Below are 21,127 nucleotides of genomic sequence, written 5' to 3' on the forward strand. Positions count from 1 at the left end.
ATGGTAGATGGAGGAGCTTCCAGGCCAGTGGAACTCCAAGGGTGGGAAATGAACATGTGCTCTTTGGATGATGGAGACGGTGGTCCCAGTGGGGAAGGAGGTGTAAGAAGGAATACCTAATGGGAAACAGCCATGAGGGGCTGCGGAGAACCTTCAAATGCCACACAAAAGAATGCAGCGTGGTAGCCACATGCGATGGCACACACCTGTAATCCCAGTACTTGGGAGGCTGAGACAGGAGGATCGCAGGTTCAGGGTTAGCCTCAGCAACTCAATGAGACGCTCAGAAACCTAGCGAGACTTGAAATTTTTTGTTTCAAAACAAAAATTTTTCTTTAAAAAAAAAAAAAGAGGCTGGGAGTATAGCTCAGAGGTAGAATGCCCCTGGTTTCAATCCCCAGTACCACACGCACACATACAAGAACATGGCTTGGCATACCACTCCCCACAGGTAGAAGTTACTGGAAAAGTGTTACTTTTTTAGAAAGCAGTGATGTAGAACTCAGAGAGGACTGGGAAAACAAATGCTCAGAGGCAGAAAGACCTGAGTGTCTCTGGATGTTATTAGAACAATCATAATATCATCAATAGCAAAAATAACTAACATTAACTTAAAGTTAAATATGTTCTCTTTGTCAGCAATAGATTGGGTACAAGAGAACGTTAAAAAACACAAAGCACTCAAGTTTCATAGGTTTCACCTTAGACGTCTGAGAGACCATTATGCAATCTCCTTAAGGAAGCCTTGACTTTAGTATTAGAGACTGTAAGACTGTGGAACATTCTCCTGTCTAACACACACACACACACACACACACACACACACACACACACTGGGGCAGTGGGGGCTTCATGCACGACAAGCTCTGGGGAAGAGGAAAGCCTCCTTCTTTGCTTATCTGTGCTAATAATTTCTTAAGGTTAATTCTGGCCAGAACATTCTAGGAACATTACATTATCCCCAGTACTGCAAAAAATTATGTATATATGAAAATAAATTGTAAATTATATATAAATAAATTATATATAAATTATAAATATATAAAATTTTATATATATATATAATTTTTGCAGTACTGGGGATAGAACCCAGGACATTTTATTCCTGAGCTATACCCTCAGCCCTATTTTTTATTCTTTATTTTGAAACAGGGTCTCACTGAGTTACAAAGCACCTCACTAAATAGCTGAGGCTGTCTACGAACCTCAGTCCTCCTGTCTCAGCCTCCAAAATGCTAGGATTACAAAAGTGTGCCACCATGCCTGGTCATATATTTCAAACCATTCAGAATTCATCTTAAGCTGGGCGTGGTGGTGCATGCTTGTAAGCCCAGCATCTGGGAGGCTGAGACCGGAGGATCGTGGTTCTCAGATGGCCTCAGCTACTTAGTGAGACCCTTTGCAACTCAGTGAGACCCTGTTTCAAAGTAAAGAAGAAGAAGAAGAATTTTTAAAAAGGGCTAGAGGTGTAGCTTGGAGGTAGAATGTCCCTGGGTTCTATCCCCAGTAACACACACACACACACACACACACACACACACACACACACAGAATTCATCTTATATATGACCCTTTAAAACGATAGAGAGCCAATTCCTTTCCTTTTAAGTACAGGAACAGCATGGTCAATGTATTTTTTGGAAAGGTCACTCTGCCCCTCCACGGTGGGTAGCTAAGGTAGGCTCCCAAAGCCCAGTTCATTAGTCTGAATGAATGAATGAACAAACGAGACCAGATAGGAGCCACTATAATAGACCAGGCAAGAAATAATGGGCATGAACTGGAGCAGCGGCCATGGGGACAGATGACAGGGAGCGTGTCGGGCTCCTGTTGCCAGATGCGGGCAGGAGAGGCAACCTGGGCTAGTTCTCAGCTTCCTAACAGGGCTGACTGGGGACTGGGGCTCCATTCTCCACCATTAGAGGTGCCACAAAAGAGGCAAATCATGGGGCAAACAGACTTCACATGAGTGTTAAAGGGGTTCCCAGGTGGATTCCTGGTCTCTTCACTCATTCGTTATCACTTAAACCCCCAGTGCCCAGGCTTCTTCCTTTCTTTCTTTCTTTCTTTCTTTCTTTCTTTCTTTCTTCCTTCCTTCCTTCCTTCCTTCCTTCCTTCCTTCTTTTTTCTCTTTCTCTCTTTCTCTCTTTCTTTCGGTGCTGGGGATGAAACCCAGGGGCATTCTACCTCCGAGCTACACCCCCAGCCCTATTCTTTATTTTTTATTCTTTATTTTGAACCAGGGTCTCGCTGAGTTGCAGAGGGCCTCACTAAATAGCTGCGTCTTTCCAAGAACTGTGATCCTCCTGTCTCAGCCTCCCAAATGCTGGGATTAGAAGCGTGCGCCACCACGCCTGGCTCCGGGTTTCTATTTGTTGTTCTTGTGCCCTGTTTGTTCACTAAATCCAACCAAGAGATCAAGATTAAAGTACAAGATCCTGGTTATAATACGCCACGTTAAATGAACCCATAGCAACAACAAACTCTGATCCCAATGGGCGTGAGCCACGGTTCACTTGGGCTGCGCTCATTAAGCGGTACCTGTCAAAGGCCAGCACCCTCTAAGTAAGGACGTTTCTACCCACCTTTGATTCCTCTTCCCCAAGCTCCTGAGCCTCAAAGCAACCAGGTGGCCTATGACTACGAAGCATTTTAACAAAGCAGCATGGATGCATGGCTGTAATTGACACGGAGGGGCACCTTGGACGCTTGATGAGTTGCTACAGGAATCGCATCCTGACGCCTTCCCCCAAACCTCCTGGCACAAACCCGGAGGCTCCGCATGGGTGTAAAGTTGCTAATTGGAATGTCCGCTTCCCTGACCTGGGCACGGCCGAGGGAAAGCGGTTAATTATTTCCCGTCGTACCTGATGATGAAGCGCTCCCTTTCTTCCTCTCTTTCATCGGACCTCATTAGTCTGACACGGGGAACAATGCTCCATTATACCTGGAGATCTTTCTAATGATCACAAACACAAAAAATCCCGACTTGTTCCATTTCTTATCTCCTACTTAACCACTTGATCATATTCGAATCGAGCCCATCCTATTATGGAGAGATAATGGAACCGGTCTGCTAGCTCCTATGAGTCATTATCCGAGGCATACTTCTTTGAGAAGACGTACTCAGAGGTGCTCTGGAGGCACAGAGGAAGCTTCCTACCAGCACATTACAACCCAGAGCAAATGTTTTGGCACCAACATAATTTCCTTCTCTGTCCTCGTGTGAACCTGTTCTTTCTTATGCACACCTACAGCTGGCAGGTCTGAGCGTCCACTTCTCACAGTCTCGCAGACAGGTTTATGACAGGCGCTCTGCCTGCTGTTGTAGAAAGGGACAGTAGAATGTTTTTGAAAAAATTACCTGAGTACAATAATCTATCACCGAGGTTGTCACAGAGACCTGAGACTAAACTATGGCGGGGAAAAAAGCAAACCGCAACTCAGGAATCAGGGCGAGGCGGCATTCTAAACCCCTCAGTGGCTCCCATCACCTCCTCACTGAAGCCCAGATTACTTCCCTGGTATCCAAGGCCCCCACGGGCCGGCTCCTGACTACTTCTCCAGTGCGCTCTTGCACCACCCCACACATGCGCCTCTCTCCAGCCAACTGCCTTGCCCACTGCTCTGCATACGGTCTGCTCCCACGCATTCCATGGCCTTCCTGCCACGGGAGAGAGCCCCCTCCACCATGTTCGACTCAAATTTCTCCCCCATGAAGCTCTGTGTAAGGCCCATCCGGCCTCAGCTGCTCATCACTCCTCGATCATTTCTTCCTTGCCAAATTCCCTCATTCATTCATTCATTTGAGAGCATGCAGGGTGTCATGACGAGCCACCAGCAGGCCCTGAGTGTGTCCTAGAGGAGAACGTTTGGACAGAGGAAGCACATCCTCTGCTGGTCCCCCAGTCACAGGTCATGGCTTCGCTGGGAGATCGTTGCTTTCACTGAGTTGGAATCCTGCCCCCACCGCTGACAAGCAGGGTACTCTATGACATGTTAGCTGAACTCTGACTCATCTGTAAAGGAGGAAAACAGAACCCATGTTCAAGGTGACTCCGAGGACTAGACAAGAATCCACGCAGAGCCCCAGCCCTCTGGCTGGCATGTGGGGGGCGCTCAGTAAGTGGTAACTGTTAGTCTATATTACTGCAGAATGTTCAGAGAGCATGTTAGCACTAGGCTGAAAGGCCTTTGAAGGCAGGGATAAAATTCCCCTTGATGTTGGCACGGTTCCTAGCACTGTGCCTTGTGCATGGTCAACAAGCACTGCGGGAAGAGGGAGGGGAGGGAGAGGAGGCTAGAAGGAAGGAGGCCAGGTTCCCACACACACCAAGGACTCTGGTGGTTTGGACCTCAAGATCAGGGGGGTTAAGGGAAAAGCTTGGTTATTATTAACATGTTTAATTTGCACCTTCAAGTGCCTACTTGGTGCCAGAGATGTTCATGGTCACCATCATCCCCCCCATGAGATGGTAACATTACCCCATAACGTGGAGGGGATGCAGGTCAGGGAGGGAAAGTGATCTGCCCAAAACCACAGGCTAGAAAATGACTCGGCTCCGGTGCCTCCAAAGCTCTCACTGTGTGCAGGGTCTGACATTCATCTGACGGTCAACACCTATATGAGCACCTACTAAGTGCCAAACACTGTAGGATATGGCTGTGAGCAAGAAGATACCTATCCTGCCCCGCTTAAGAGGCCATCGTGTCAGGTGTGCTAGCGCATGACTACAATCTCAGTACTTGGGAGGCTGAAACAGGAGGGTCGCAGGTTCAAGGCCAGCCTCGGTAATTTAATGAGACCCTGTTTCAGAAATAAAAAATAATAATAATAGCCGGGCGTGGTGGCGCACACTTGTAATCCCCATGCTTGGGAGGCAGTAAAAGGAGGATTGCGCAGGTTCGAAGCCAGCCTCACTGGCTTAAAAGACCCCGTTTCCAAATAAAAATAGGTCTGGGAGTATAGCCTGGAGGTAGAAGGGTTTCCAGGAACCCAAGTACCACCAAATTAATTAATTAATTAATTAATAATAGAAAGGACCAGGGTGAGCTGAGCATGGTGGTGCACACCTGTAATCCCAGTACTTGGAGGGCTGAGACAGGAGGATCCAGGCTCACAGCCAGCCTTAGCTACTTAGTGAGGCCCTCCACAACTTAGTGAGACCCTGTTTCAAATAAAGAATAAAAAATCAGGCTAGGGGTGTACCTTGGAGCTAGAATGTCCCGGGGTTCAATCCCCAACACCACAAAAAAAAAAAAAAAAAAAAGGAAAGAAAGGGCTAGGATGCTCCTGGGTTCGATTCCCAGTACCAAAGGGAAAAAAAGTCATCACTTGACCTAAGGGAGGGCAGGAACAGAGGAGATAATGCCATTACACAGTAAATGCAGGGAAGGCAGTGGGGTTTGGCTCCTGGGGGCTCTAATTAAGGCTGAGGCCAAACAGAATAAAACAAACCAGTAACAAACAGCCCATTTCAATAATCGACCTCAGTGAGGACCAGGATCTGCTGCTGGTTACACAGAGATCAGAAACACGTTTGGGTGAACCTTCTCCCAGGGCCTCTGCTGGCCCCACCTCCTTTCTGTCAAAAGCCCTCTTGGGAAGTCAGGAACTTTCTCCCCTTAAGTGGAGCGAGACCGTGACCCCGTGTGGTGTTCAGTCACCCGCCTCGGTTTCCTCCTCTAATAGAAGTTCAGTTGCACGCCGGACACGTGCAGTTCCGTCAACAAACAGCCACAGGTGTGATGGGATCCCATATGATTATAACAGAGCTGAGAAGGTCTTGTCACCTGTGGCACCACTGTCCTGATGTGGCAGCGTGACGCATTATTGGCCTTTTGTAAACAAACCTACGCGCCGCCAGTTGTTGAGAGCATCCTGTAGACAGTTAAGCACAGTCCATAATCCTTGATGACAAATGACTGTGTTACTGGTTTACATATCGACTATGCTATAGTTTCATCGTTACTTCAGAGCATACTCCTGCTACTTATAAAATAAGTTTAATAGCCTGGCGTGGTGGCACACGCTTGTAATCCCAGTGTTTGGGAGGCTGAGACAGGAGGATTGCAGGTTTGAGAAAAGCTTCAGCAGCAAGTAGTGAGACGTTCATCAACTGAGCGAGAACCTGTTTCAGAATAAAAATAAGATAGGGCTGGGGCAATAGCTCGGAGGTAGGATGCCCCTGTGTTCAATCCCCAGTACCACAAAAAATAAGTAGTTTCATGTTCACTAATCTGTGTATTACACACGCAGCAGCCGTATATAGTCTGTGTTTCTTGAGGCTCTAATTGCACTATTTTTCCTTACACTGCATCTACTCTTGTGTTATTGTATTCCTTATGGCCTCAGGTGTGAAGCAGGCTATACTATCTTGGTTTGCACACTCCACAATGCTCACGCGAAGATGCAATTGCCCAACAACGCGCTCCTTGGAACGTAACCACGTGGCTGCGTGGTGCGGGGCTGCAGTAGGCCAGCCTGCTCGGCAGGGTCTTCGTGAGGAGAGAATGAGCTGGCCAGTGACTTCGCCTCCGAGCTGGACACACCCCGCATGTGCTTACCCTTAGGCTCAGCCGATGCGGAGGACTAAGTCAGAGATCAATTTCTGCCCTTGCAATGACTAATCTGATCGGGATCCAGAGTGATTTAATTCTTCCTCTGGGTTTGGCAACTACTGATTGGGTTAGTGTTCCAGAAAGACCAGGGCTTAGCCAGTTTCTGGAATCCTTTTACTTAGTGTTTAATTATTCAACTCCATCATCATCATCATCATCATCATCATCATCATCATCATCATCATCAATTATTTCGGACCCCAAACTAGGCCTTGTTTAAAAGCAGTCAAGTTTTAAGCTGTTGCCAGTGCTTCCGTAGGGACCTAGACCAGGAGCTGGCACTTCAGCTAGTACTTTGGTGGCTGCAAAGCAGAGGGGACTGTGGCACTGGTCCCCACCACCAGCCAACCCCTTGAGCTTCTCCTTCTAGCCATTCCCTGTCCCTACCACCACCTCTGCTCCACTGGGTGTTACAAATAGGAGCAAAGAACACCGCCTCCACGCACACCTCCTCGCGCACTTGGGGGAGGGCACCTCGGCGTCAGCATCCAAAATCGGAACTGCTGGTGTGTGCACTTGATGTTAACAGCAGCGCAAAACTGCCCATCAGACGCTTTACCACTTCTAAGTTCACCCACAGGACAAAATACTATTTTTCCTTTAAGTGGGAATCCCACATTACAGTGAGCACTTCCTGCTCTGAGCCTTCTGTGCCCTTTCTGGTCAGTTGACCTTTTTCAGCCTACAGCCATGGGGCAGTGGGACACAGTCACTCCTGCCGGCCTTATCTTGCCCCTCAGGTCCTATTCAGAGCTAAAGATGTTCGCCCCCCCCCCTCAGGAAGCATGGGATCTAACTTCTATTATAAAAGCAAACAGCATTATGTCACTGTTGAGTAAAGAATTAAGTCTGAAGCCAGGCATAGTAGCATATGCCCGTAATCCCAGGACTTGGGAGTCTGACACAGGAACAGCACAGGCTCAAGGTCAGCCTCAGCAACTCAGAGACTCTCAGCAACTTAGTGAGGCCCTGTGTCAAAATTAAATTAAATTAAATTAAATTAAATTAAATTAAATAGGGATGGGATGCAGCTCGGAGGTAGAATGCCCCTGGGCTCCATTCTCTGTCTATCTGTCTGTCTCTCTCTATCTCTGTCACACACACACACACACACAGAGTTCAAAATGTGAGCCAAACACCAGGTCTTAGTTATCTTGGTTATATCCAGTGAGTCTGGCCTAGGTACCATGACCTGGTCTCAAATTTTAACATCATTCTTTGGAAAAGTATCAAGCCCATTTTTCCACTTATGGCCTTCAAGAACATTTTAAAGAGAACACTCAGATTATTTTGTTTTATATTAACTTATTAACCAGTAGTTCTGCTTTTTGTTTCATATATATATATATATATATATTCGGTACTGGGGATTGAACCCAGTGGCATTCTACCTCTGAGCTATTTTTTTCTACCCCCAGTAGAAAAATCTTAGTGAAAGCCTCACTAAGTAGCTGAGGCTGACTGCGAACCTGCAATCCTCCCATCTCAGCCTCCAAGTACCAGGATTACAAACCTGTACCACCACGTCCGCCTATTTTGTTCCATATTAATGTGAAATATTGGCAGCCTGTTGATGACCCAAAAGAAAAGTGCCACTTTAAACTTCCATCCTCTAATTATTGGGCAAAACCTCATTTCTTCTAAAACTTGCTGACGAGCCAGGCGTAGTGGCGCACACTTGTAATCCCAGCATTTGGGAGGCTGAGACCAGAGGATCACAGTTTGCAGACAGCCTCAGCTATTTAGCGAGGCCCTTTGCAACTCAGTGAGACTCTGTTTCAAAAATAAAAAGACTAAAAAATAGGGCTGGGGGTGTAGCTTGGAGGTACAATGCCCCTGGGTTCCATCCCCAGTACCACAAAAAGAAAAAATTAAAATTTGCTGACAGGAGAACATCCCTACCCTAAAGGTGCCCAGGAGCCAGAGAAGGGTGCAGGGTGGGCTTGAGAGGTAGGGTGCAGGGCACAGGTGCTGGCAGCCAGTCGCCCAGGGTGTCTGGGCAGGCCGCTTTCCATTCCGAGCCTCTCCGTGTGAATAGAGGTTATTGTGAGGCTGGGATTCCAGCAGCGCTCACCGTCCCCAGCGAGTTGGGATTTACTTGCCCTCTTGACCGAGGATGCAGTGGAGTGTTTGGCAGAGGGCATTTGACAATATTTGCCTGTTTTCTGCTTGGAGTTGCCTCCGGGTCACGTGACCGCATGATTATTTTAGGCTGCTTGGCTGTTACTTGTTCTTGGAAGGGGTCTGGTCTCTAGGGTGCTGGGAGGGTGCTCGTGGCTAGGAGGGGGGAGGAGGAGAAGCGAGTGGCCCCTAACCCCAGTCCAAAGACAAGCCAGGTGTCCCAAGAGAGCTCAGCACTGTCGGGCTGGCACTGTGGCCATGAGGCCTAGGCCCTCCCCTGGGCCTGCCGCCTACCACCTCACCATCCTGAGGGCTGCACACTGTCCCTGGATAGAGAGGGGACATCACGAAGGACATAAATGCCTCCGAGAACAAGATCCCTATTGCAGAACAAGGTTCCTAGGTTTTGATTATGTATGTATGTATGTATGTATGTATGTATGTATGTATTTAGTGGTACTGGGGATGGAGCCCAGGGGCATTCTACCTCCAAGCTATACCCCCAGCCCTATTTTTTATTCTTTATTTTTTTTATTTTTATTTTTTTGTGGTACTGGGGTTCCTGGAAACCCTTCTACCTCAGGGTTACACTCCCAGACCTATTTTATATATTTTTTAAATTTGGAAACAGGGTCTCTTAAGCCAGCGTGGCTGGCTCCGAACCTGCGCGATCCTCCTGTCTCCGCCTCCCAAGCGCGGGGATTACAAGCGTGAGTCACCACGCCCGGCTTATTCTTTGTTTTGAAACAGGGTCTCAATGAGTTGCATTGGGCCTCACTAAGTAGCCGAGACTGTCTACAGACCGTGATCCTCCTATCTCAGCCTCCCAAATGCTGAGACTACTCCTAGTTTTTTGTAAGTATTTTGTGCTGCCTGTGAAGACCCAAAATAGTAAAGCCTTTGACGGGCAGATCTGCAATCTCATTAATATCTGAAGCGTGTGTACCCAGCAATTCCACTTTCGGATGCTCACGTGGATAAGCGTTCCCCCGGGTGTGCGAGGGACACATACGAAGATGTTCTCTGGGGCCCTATCTGTAATGCCAAACAGGAGATTTGGGCACAACCTAATAATGCCCATCAAGAAGGCGATGGTGAAGTCAGTTCTGCCTTTTCTTTCAGGAAACAGCGCACAGTGGCTAGAATGAGGTCATCCTTCATGACCAGCATGGGTGTGCCCGCAGAATGTTCTAAAGAGGAAGCAAGCTGTGGGGCTGTAGGAGATGACAGGTTGTGACATGGGATTGTCAGTGTGCTATATCTGCATGCTTTTTATAAAAGATAAAATACTAAATAAAAAACCACAATCCAAAAACTTGTACAGGTACAGTTTGCTGGCCAGCCTCAGTTACTTAGTGAGGCCCTCTGTAACTCAGTGAGACCCTGTTTCAAAATAAAGAATAAAAAATAGGACTGGGGGTGTAGCTCGGAGGTAGAATGCACTGAGTTCCATCCTCAGTACTGAAAAATAAAATCTTGTGCAGGTCCATATGCAGGTCAATGCACAAGCAAGGTATGTAAACACACAGGTGTATACACGTACACACACCTCACTGCTAACAGTCTTGTTAATAATTTCTCAGTCTTGGTTTTGAGGAAGAGGCAAAGAAGTACAATGAAGAATGGACTTTAACCATCTACAACATTTATATGTTTGTATGTATAAGTATGTATGTATGTATGTATGTATGCATGTATGCACTTTGGTACTGGGGATTGAACCCAGGGGCATTCTATCTCTGAGATATTCCCAGCCATGTGGTTTTTTTGTTGTTGTTGTTTGTTTTGAAACAAGTTCTCGCTAAATTACTGGCACTGGCCTTGAACCTGTGGTCCTCCACTCTCATTCTCCCCAATCCTGGGATTACAGGCATGCATCACCATACCTGATTACAATGTTTTGATTTTTGATGAAGGAAATATGTTACTTGCATAAATAAAAGAAAAATAAAAACAATATTTATTGACAATTATTTCCTGGCTTTTTCTAAAAAGCTGACTCAGAAAAGAAAAATTAGACAAAGGAAAGAAGAGACTGAAAAAGTATATAAGCCTTTCTGAACATTCTAAGATCAGATCACTGATCAGTTCAGCTTTATCTCCGAGCTCCCAGGCAGCCAGAGCAAAGGAGGCATGGTGTAAAATTACTTTTCCCTGTGAAATGGAGAAAATGGATCCAGTTCCTTCTGCGAGATAAAGCCTTTATGTTGAAATTATATTATAGAGATCATTTTTCATGGGGAACTTTTAGAAAGGCTCCCATGTCCTCTAGCTTGTTTTAAGCATGGCTCTGTTCCTGAGTTCAGAGACGCAGAGCCCCTTTCTTCCCACCGTATCCATACCTCCCCAGCTGACCTCTCATCTGGATCATCTTTCTGAGGTTCTCTGGCCACAGGGGCCACCTTCCTGTGGTTCCTGGGGCAAGCTCAGCCTGCTCTCCCTTCCTGGGAGGGAGCTGGGAAAGATTAAGCTGGCACCGTGCCGTGCACCCAGCTGGCCCTAGAGGACTGGGACATCGTTCCCACTGCTGGGCAAAGGGTTGCTGGGGCCAAGTTCCTCTACCTGTCACCCTCAGCAGAATGTGAAGAGAAACGTCTCTCCCAGAGAACAAGGCCCCGGCTGCCCATTCTGACACTGGACGGGGGTGAGAGTGGGGAAGTGTACAGGCTTGGAACCACTGGCTCAGTAAGGGTCCTCTGAGGTCTCTGCAGTCCTCTGAATGTCCTGCTGCCTCGAGACAGGCCCTCCGGCCCTGAGGGTGTGGCCACTGAAATAACCTCCTGGACATGCTCAGGGGCTAGGTCCTACGGCTGCCCCCTTTCACGGGTGAGCAGACTGAGCAAAGAGGCTCAGGGCCTGGTCCAGATTTCGCAACTGGTCCGTGGCAGCGCTAGGAGTTGAGCCCTAGCATCTGGTTTCAGAGACCGCACCATCACAGCCTTGCTGTTGGCAGGCAGATGCCAGCCAACCACAGAAAAGCAGGCACGAACAAGGCACGTTCTTCTAGTCCCTTCTGGATGTCTTATTCTGAAATGCGAAGCACCTTCAGCTTATTAAAGTGAGAATGTGTGTCAGTTTCTTGCATTTCCACAAGCTCCTGTGCCCCAAGTCCTTTACACTGATGCCTAGTTCTGTGTGTGTGTGTGTGTGTGTGTGTGTGTGTGTGTGTGTGCGTGCATGTGTGTGTGTGTGTGTGTGTCCTGGCACTGCAGGGATTAGTGTGGCCATAATATCTGGGGAAAGCCGTGGGTAAATTCAATCTGAGAAGTAGTATCAAATTTTAAATAAAACGAAAAGCAGAAAATGCAGTGAGGAAAGAAATATAAGGACGGATGAATGAAACGAGCCAGAGGCTGGAGACAGCGCTTGACAGCAACCTTTGCTATGCTTGTGGCAAACGGGCTGAGCGTGGAGCCTCTCGAAAGAGAAGATCGTGTTACCTGGCTGTGTGCTTTCTCCCAATCCATTTTCCTCTCGCCTCTGCCTGGATTGCTCTGGGCTGTAATGTGATTTGCTCATGAACGCCCATCTGCTTCCTCATCGGTCCTCTCTTCTCCATCCTTCCTGGTTTTTCTCTTTCTTTCCTCCCAAGCCTGGGCTTTGCCTAGAGACCCAGCCGGCTTCCTGCCTCTCCCACGCAATGGCGGTGTGCATTTTCAGGTCAACAATTTAACTGCCTCGGCTTTATTTTCCTTTTCTGTGAGATGGGCGTAACAGCGCCAACATCCCTGACTTGCAATGGCACGGGGCCCGTGCACACCGCGCGTGCCTAGGAGGCGGGCACATGATAGATTCCAGTTTCTTTTCCCTCCCCTAGATTCTGTAATCCCTTCAAGGCTCTGACATCCTCTGAGGGTGGGTCTCAGCCCCAGGGAGCTCTGGTGTTCAAAGCTATAGCACACTGTCCAAGTAGAGCTTTTACAAGAGAAATTATCCATACATATCTAACAGGAGTGCCATCACTAAATAGTCCATCAAGTCCGGGAACTTTAAATATCTAAGAGAAAGCCATTCCAGTAGATTATCCTTGTTAATGTCACTATGGGTAAAATAACTATAGTTTAGTTGAAATTAATTATTAATTTATTTGGGGCTCATTGTTAAAGGTGAACGTACTTCTGTTTCTATAATTTTCTGTACTATTATTAATTGTAATAATAGATTCTAGTAAAAATCAATTAATATTCATGTAGAATCCAGTTCTTGCTGGTGGGTTTTGTTTTATGGTTTTTTGTTCGTTTGTTTTGTTTTTTTATACTGGAGATTGAACCCAGGGGCATTCTACCTCTGAACTACAAGCTCAACACTCTTTATTTTGAAACAGGGACTTGCTAAATTGCAGAGAGTCTAAATTACCCTGAACCCGTGATCCTCTTGTCTCAGCCTTCCAGGCCTGGGATTACGGGCATGGGCTACCATGCCCAGCGCCAGGGTTTTGATAATAATAATAAAAAAGTCTTCCCCAAAATAAAATAGATATAAAAATTCAAATCTCCAAGCTAGGTCCAAGTTGAGAATTTTGCATATGCCATCAAATTAAATAGATTCCATGTGGGTCACTCACATCAAGTTATCACGACCACGTCGGAGTGTCCAAGTGACAGTCTGTGCTCTTTGTGGGAAGAGCAGAGAGCGGGCATTGGCTGAGAACGGACACTTACCATTGCAGAGTAGCAGGAGTGGAGTGGGGCTTGGATGCTCTATTATTTTCTTTTTCCTCATCTGTTGAAGGGAAGAAAAAAGGAGCTAACTTTAGTAAGAAACAGAAGGAAAAAGTAAAAGCCCCTCAGCTCTTCCAAGTTTCCAGAGACATGTTCCCTTTAAGTGTTAATGTTTTGAAACAAGCATATTTTTACTTTTCCAACATGTTAGACTCAGCATAGTTTAGTATAAAACATAAGAGGAACATTGACTTTTATAGCAAACTCTGAAGCCAATTTTGTTTTTCCATTCATCAGCAGAGCTACCTTCAATGCTGAACAATAGGAATGCACTTGACCATTTTCTCCAGGGAAACAAGTCATTTGATTTCATGACTTTGGCCCTAAGGACATACTGACCCTCCTCACTGTTAGGGACCAAATGTTCATGTCCCCAAATTCGTACGCTGCAACAACTCCCAAGGCGGTAGTATTTTGAGGTGGGGGGGTCTTTGAAAGGTGATTAAGTCAAAAAGAGGTGCGTAAGGGATTAGTGCTCTTATAATAAGATCATAGACAGCAATCTTGACCCTACTACCAGGAGAGAATAGTGAGAGGGCTTCCCCCACAAGCCAGGAAGTGGGTCCTCACCAGATACCAAGTCAGCTGGCACTGCCATCTTGGCTCCCAGCTTCCGACACTGTGTGGAATGAATTCCTGTTCTCTATAGCTCCTCCAGGTTATGGTACTCGCCTATAGCCACCTGTTTGCTCCCTGAGACCCCAGTGGAGCAGACAGTTGGTGTAGGATTGTGAGAGTGTGGTGTGCAGATGTGTTCCAAAGAATCTGGTTAGCCATGCAATATGGCAGGGGTCGGCAAACTCTTTTGGTGAAGGACTAGAGAGTAAATATTGCATGATTTGTGGGCCAAGGGGCAAAATCAAGAGTGCATATTATATAAATGTATATGACAAGAGAGAGATCAAATTCCTACAAAATCTTACTAACAAAATTCAAAATACAGTAATAAAAATCATTGAGTATAACTTTCATAATACGGATCTAGGAATGCAAAGAATAAAACTGTTTGCAGGAGTTAAATGACATTCCTCTTAATTGGGACTCAGATAATGTTCCTTATCATAAACTCAATTATTAAAAAATTGCCTGTAAGAACAATTCTTAGTTCACAGCCTTAAGAAATCAGGCATAGTTTTGGCCCCACCTTGCTGATCCTTACTAAACACCACACTCTGAACAACAGATTAATTTTTGCCTACCCTAAGAGAAACTCACAATTTTTACATCAATTAACTGATGGCTGTTGCAAAATACATTTAATCAGTCTCCTATTCAAATTCTAATAAAGATTATTGGTAGAAATAGTCAGCCTAAAACAGATTTTTTGATCCAACTCAAGATAATTGGCACTCATAGTGTCAAGAGAAAGAGGAAAATGTCAAAACCTACAAATACAATCAGCAGAATTTGATACAGACATTTTAAAAAGATTAATGAAATCAGTCTCTGTCCTAACATTTATGTGGAAAAGGATTGGTAATCAGGAAAATGGCTTTAAGTAATGCAAAAATAAAAATGGTAGCTGGTACCCATGCCTATAATCCCAGTACTTGAGAGACGGAGACAGGAAGATTACAGGTTCAAAGCCAGCCTCAACAACTTAACGAGGCTCTCAGCAACTTGGCAAGACCTTGTTTCCAAATAAAAACATAAAATCAGGTTGGGAGCTGTACCTTGGAAGTAGAATGCCCCTGGTTTCCATCCCCAGCACCACAGACACACGAAGATGAAAATAGTATATTATATAGAACATTCTCTCTAAAATTTAAAAAATTAGCTCAATAAAGTTGAGTCCAGAAATATTTTCTGGTGGAAATTTACCAATATTTGTATAACTGATTAAAATGTCTTCTTCTAAACATGACGGCAGAACTGTTGCTTGTTTGCCAATCATACATACTCACCTTGTGTCTTATGATTACGACCTGGATTTTGAGGGGACCACGCCTTCAGAGAATAAGCTGAATGGGTGAGTGTGGATCATTTTAAACTATTCCTGGCGATTTTATGTCATCGAGCTGCTGATTAAATTAGGGGCACGTGACCACCAAGGAGAGGCCCTCTGGGTGCTTCTGAGATAAATATTTTCCCCTAATTTAGTGAAATGGGCGAGAGACTCTAGCCTGTGCTACTTTGACCATGGCTGCCAATGGTCTCATGATAGGGCGAGCTGGCAGCTTGTGGCTGGTGAGTGGAGAGTGGACCTTGGTAGCTACTGATAATATTCAGACAAGAACTAGTCTGCCCGAAGCCAATATGGCCCCAGCAGCTCAGTCATCAAGCGGGTGCCTTCTGCCTCTTAGGTCCCTTTCCCCCGTGGAACGCCAGTGACTTTGTGCTCAGGGTCTGAATGTCCAGCCTCCTTCGCTCAAAGGGGAATGAGTGTCACGCTCAGGCCTGACCCTCCTACTTGATGACTCTCAATCCTAACTCTCCTGAAGGGCCCGTTACTTATTCACTCGTTCATCAAATATTTATTGAATGTCTACTATATTCCAGGCCTAGGCCAGATGCTAAAGACTGAGAGAGAAAAAAAAAAAAAAAAAAACAGGCACTGCCTCTGCTCTCTTGAGCTCAGAATGAAATTATCAGTAAAGTGCAAGTCCTGGGCAAGTGCTGGGGGTGGGGACAGGGTGCCATGGCAACCAGAGAAGTGAGAGAGGGGGTGGCTTGGGATCTGAAGGAGGAGCAGGAGCATCCACGTAAAGGGGGCAGGAGAGCATGTTTTAGGTAGATGGAAATGACCATCGCGGATGGGGATTTCAGGAACTGGTCCTGCCAAAACCTTTTCATTTTAATAGGAAGAAATGCCTCAGGCCAAAGAAAGTTCATCCTATATCATGCGATTTCAGGCCAGCAGGATTTCCGGAGCTGTTTGCAGTATGCATGGAGCCATCACACTCTGGGGTCCACCTGCTGGACCTGCCAAAGGCCGAAAGCAGCAGGCTGCTTAAAAGGCCCTCTGCCAGGGTGCTGCGGGTACCTATCTGCTCGTTACTCTGCCTGGTCCCAGCCTGCAGGGATCGCAGCCCAATTCCCCATGGTGAGCCTCTCTGTTCCTTCTCTGGGGCCACATTTCCAAACTCAAATCCTGACTCCACCAATTATTGGCTATATTATCCAGAACAGGCCCCTCGGTTTCCCTGTGTGTAAAACAGAGACGAAATAGTGCCAGGCACACAGGGCCGTCTTGAGGAGAAAGTGACCCACCCCTGGTATAGACTAGGCTCCAGAGCAGCCTTCCCCGTGACTGTGGTGGCCGTTGCTCTCTGATGGGGCCATGTATCTGGGTCCTGGTCCTGCCCGGTCAGCCCTGCAGCAGGACAGGACTATTCACTCTGTGCTCCCAGAGTACCCTGGCTGCCCATTAGCCAAGCCCTCATTACAGGGTGTGGTCACTGTACACTGATGAAAATAGTCCATTTGGTCTGCTATAACAAAATGCCACAGGCCAGATGGCTTATAAACCAAAGAAACTTATTTCTCACATTTCTAGAGGCTGAGCTGAAGACCATGGTGCCAGGAGATGCTGTGTCTGAGGGCTCTCCTCCTAGTTCATGGACAGCTGTCTGCTCACACTGGGATCTCACACAGGGGAATGGGCAAGGCAGCTCTCTGGGGTCTCATAAGGGCACTGATCCTGGTATTTGAATGTGGGTCCTGGGAAGGTGAAAAGGTCCTGTGTCTAAATACCATCACCTTGGGGTTAAGCTTTAACCTATGAACTGGGGGAGAAGAGAAGCACTTGGCCCATGGCATGGAGCTACCTGTCTGCCTCGCTGCTCTGTAAGCTCTGTGGGGCGCAGACCCTGCTCTGCAGATCTCCGGCTCCCATGAGTAAAATGGGACCACTACTACGAAATGCTGAGCCTTTCCATCTGATTGCAGCAACAAACAGGACAACGGCCCGCTGGGGAACATTCACGAAGACATTTAAGGGCCCAGCACTGTGCGCGGCTCTTCACTTTATCGCATTTAACTCTGACAGCTGCCCGGGAAAGGAAGAAACTTAACATACGTGAACCATGACGCACGGTGCCTGCAGTGTATGTAGCGCCCCATCCGTGTTAGGGCTGATTATTTGCATTTTCCCCGGAAGAACCAGAGGGCCAGAGACGTGAGACAGTTTGTTGGAGATCACACGGCTAGCCTGTGCTGGAGTGAAGAGCTAAGACCCAGCTAGTCAGCCATGAATAAACCTCCCCAAACCCAGACGTCTGCGAGCCGCTCTCCCTCTTCACACGGGTAATGACGAGCTGAAGATGTTAGGGTGCAAATCAGGCCTCGGCGTTCCTTCCTAATGATTCATCCTCGGTGCGGATTGAATTCTCAATATTTGGAGACCTGTTCTAGAATATTTCCTGCCTTGAGCCTCTTTGGCAGAGTTTCGTATTGAGGGGGAATGTTTCTAAATTAATTACCTCTTTTCAAATCCCAGGAAAGGTTCAAGTTTATGTGAGTCTTGAGTTTCACTTCAAAGTTCTAATTCTATTTCCTTTCATTATTCTGACCTGCTGGCGCCCGGCCAGACCTCACCTGTTGGGACAAGCGGCTGCCAAACGGCCCATTTCCCCACCCACCTCCTTCCCGGTGCCTGCAGAGTGCACCAGCTGACGACCAAGGTGCCCGGCACGCAGGCCTTTGCCAGCAGGCTCTAGCCGCTGGCATCCTCCCCATCTCCCCGTGGGAACAGGGCTAAGTCCCAGACAGCTCTGGTGTTGGCTATACTGCTTTAAGGCAGACCACACCTGCTTTCTATCCCTCCTCTGGAAATTCACCATTCAACTTCCTCATGTTGGCCTATGACAGGGCCTGCTTGACTTCAGGTTTTTGGTATAAAACCTGAAGGCCATAAAAGAAAAGATCGATAAATATCCCTATGTAAAAACTTCAAAATGCCTATGTGAGGGAAAAGAACAATCATCATAAATATGAAGATAACGACTTGCTTGGGAAAACTGCCACAGACAATGGGCACAGCTGGCCGCCACAGAAGAGAAGGGACCAAGAACCAGGAGGACAAATAGCAAAGCACATGAGCTGATGGAAGAATACATACACTGCTCGCTGGTAAAAAAATTATCCGTCTTCGTCAATGCAAAGAGAGGACCGCACTAAGATGCCATTTCTCCCGCATCAAATCAGCGAGAACCCAGACAATGATCACACAACTCTTGCTGTGAAGCTGTGGGAAATGGGGACCTTTCTGCCTCTCAGGGGGGTACAACGTGGTATCACCCCACATGGACGGTCATTTCATAGAATCTGCTGAAACTCTAAATGGCCTTTATACAGAAGCTTCACATCTAGGAACTGACCATACAGCTACACGAGACACATGTGAAGTGATGCATACACAGGGTATTTGTGGCAGCTATTTGCTGGAAGCAACCCAGCTGTTCATCTGATTAATTATGTTATGGCCTCACAATGGAATACCATACAACTATTTTAAAAATTCCAAACAAACAGACGAATATATATGCTTTCTATATCTTACTGATATGGAATGGTCCTGAGTTAATAATAATGTGAAAAAAAATCAAGCTGTAGCATAATGTGTATAATGTGCTTTTTTAAATTTTCTTAAGAGGTAGGGATAAAACCTACCGTCTTTGGCATGCTAGGCAAGCGCTCTACCACTGAACTACATCCCCTTGTGTGCAACCTTTTGTGTAAGAAATTGGAAAAAATCTACATATATTTACATTTTCTGCATAAGGAAATACTGGAAGAGCATATAATAAATAAATAAAAGTGCTTCCCACTAGGGAGCTAGAGTAGAGGGTAAGAGACAGAAGATGGGAAGGCAAGATTCCTCAGCACCTTTTAAAGCATTTTTGCTTTTGAGCTATATGAACCTGTTATCTATTCAAAAATATTCTAAATTTAGCCGGTCATGGTGGCATATATTGTAATCCCAGTGTTTGGGAAGCTGAGACTGGAAGATCACAGGTTTGTGGTCAGCCTCAGCTACTTAGGCCCTTTGAAACTTAGCGAGACGCTGTTTCAAAATAAACATGAAAAAATAGAGCTGGGTGTATAGCTCGGAGGTAGAATGCCCCTGAGTTCAATCCCTAGTATGACCCAAAGAAAAGAAAAATACTCTAGCTTTGAATTAATAAAACAACCTTACTGAGTAGGGGGGGGATCTAAAAGAAACATCTAGGTGAATGGTTAGGCAGTGCTATATATATATAGTGCCCAGTGCTGAAAGCAAATTCTTATATTCATAATCTAGTATTTCATCCTTTTTTCTGCAAACAAAAAAAAAATTCAAATAAGGTTTAAATACATTTTCTCTCCTCCAGAACCTTCTTTATGAAGCTTTAAGACCCCACACTGGATAATAAACTAAGACAGTGGGCCTGAGTGGAGATCTCTAACTTTCACTTTTATAACCTTGAAACGTGATGCTATTTTAATATGGTAATGAGGTAATTTCCTTGCGACCCACTGTGACCCCAGGTTCTCTCTACCATGGGGCCACTGAATGCAAACCTTCCCCTTTCCTGCTCTGTGAACCTCCTCTGTCAACACTGCAGAGTCGGTAACGGGGGTGACAGTCAGGGAGAGGGACAGGAAGGAGACACAGTGGGGGGAGATGGTGAGGCCAGGGGACAGCAGCCGTCGGGGGACTGAGCAGAGGGAGCAGGACGGAGTGTGGACACCACTCCCACACATTCACAAGACACACACACACACTGACAACTCGTGGAGAGAAAGGGAAGGCTCTGGACTCCCACTGAGGGTGGAGGATGGAGACTGGAGATACCTGATTCAGATGCCAGGGACTTGGTGACCTGAGGCTAGAGGGCCTGAACACCTCTGGGTTAGATGCGACGTGGTCTAGTTCTCATGGAGGTACCAGGAATCCCAAAGAATCCCACTGAAGTCCTCCGCTTATCGCCCCGGGTCCCTCCAGCTTCCTCCACCCCTCTCCCAAACTCATGTCCTCACACCTGGACCAGGAGGGACCTCGGAAGTGTCCTCCTGGCTCTGGTCCACCTGCCCAGGGCCTCCACGTGAAGTCAGCCCTCGGGAAAACACCACCTTGCCCTGTCACTCTTCCACCAGCTCCCTTCAGCAGCACCTCTGCCAGAGAATTCTAAGCCCGCCTCTGCAAGGCAAGGCCCTCAACCGTGCGGCACAAACTCACATTTCCAGCCCTGTCTCCCATGATTCTTCAACCTCACTGCTCAAGGCAATCTGGAAAATTCTCCAAGCTAAACCTGTCTCACAGCCTTCTGCCTCGTTTGTTTACCTGCACTGCAGGCACCATAAGGGTTCCTCAAGGCCCAGTGCAAAGGCCACCTCCTCCAAGATGCCTCTCTGGTCGCCTTCTGGCCTTGACTCAGCTTTAACATGCACCATAGTAAAGGTCTTGTTACAACGCACAGCAAGCTTCAGTGCGTCTTTGGCGGGCCCAAGGTTCTGCACCGCTAACAAGCTTTGGGGGACATCTATGCTGGAATCCAAGACACACTTGCCAAGTCTGAAGAACACTCTGCATCATTTGCGTGAATTAGACCACGTGCAGCCTTGTGTTGTGGGTATTCATAGGTGTTCATTAACTTCTCCTTCTGGAGTAACACTTCCAAGAGCAAGGACCCACAGAAGTCACAGTTTTTGTAGTAGAAAGAGAGCTGTCTGTGAAATCGGCT

At 46.8% G+C, this 21,127-nt stretch overlaps 1 protein-coding gene across 2 annotated transcripts in view; it reads right to left on the reverse strand.

Moving 5' to 3' along the window:
* The window catches only part of RFX4 (regulatory factor X4), a gene marked incomplete at both ends in the record, with an annotated part of 160,628 nt that overhangs the window by 97,870 nt on the left and 41,631 nt on the right, over nucleotides 1-21,127 (reverse strand). For both annotated transcript variants that reach the window (XM_080706411.1, XM_080706410.1), the window contains one exon: nucleotides 13,404-13,464. In XM_080706411.1, coding sequence (XP_080562537.1) covers nucleotides 13,404-13,464 — 61 coding nt within the window. The remainder of the gene's footprint in view (nucleotides 1-13,403; nucleotides 13,465-21,127) is intronic.

Source organism: Muscardinus avellanarius (assembly GCF_963383645.1).
Source record: "Muscardinus avellanarius genome assembly, chromosome: 11".
In the NCBI taxonomy this organism is placed as follows: domain Eukaryota; kingdom Metazoa; phylum Chordata; class Mammalia; order Rodentia; family Gliridae; genus Muscardinus; species Muscardinus avellanarius.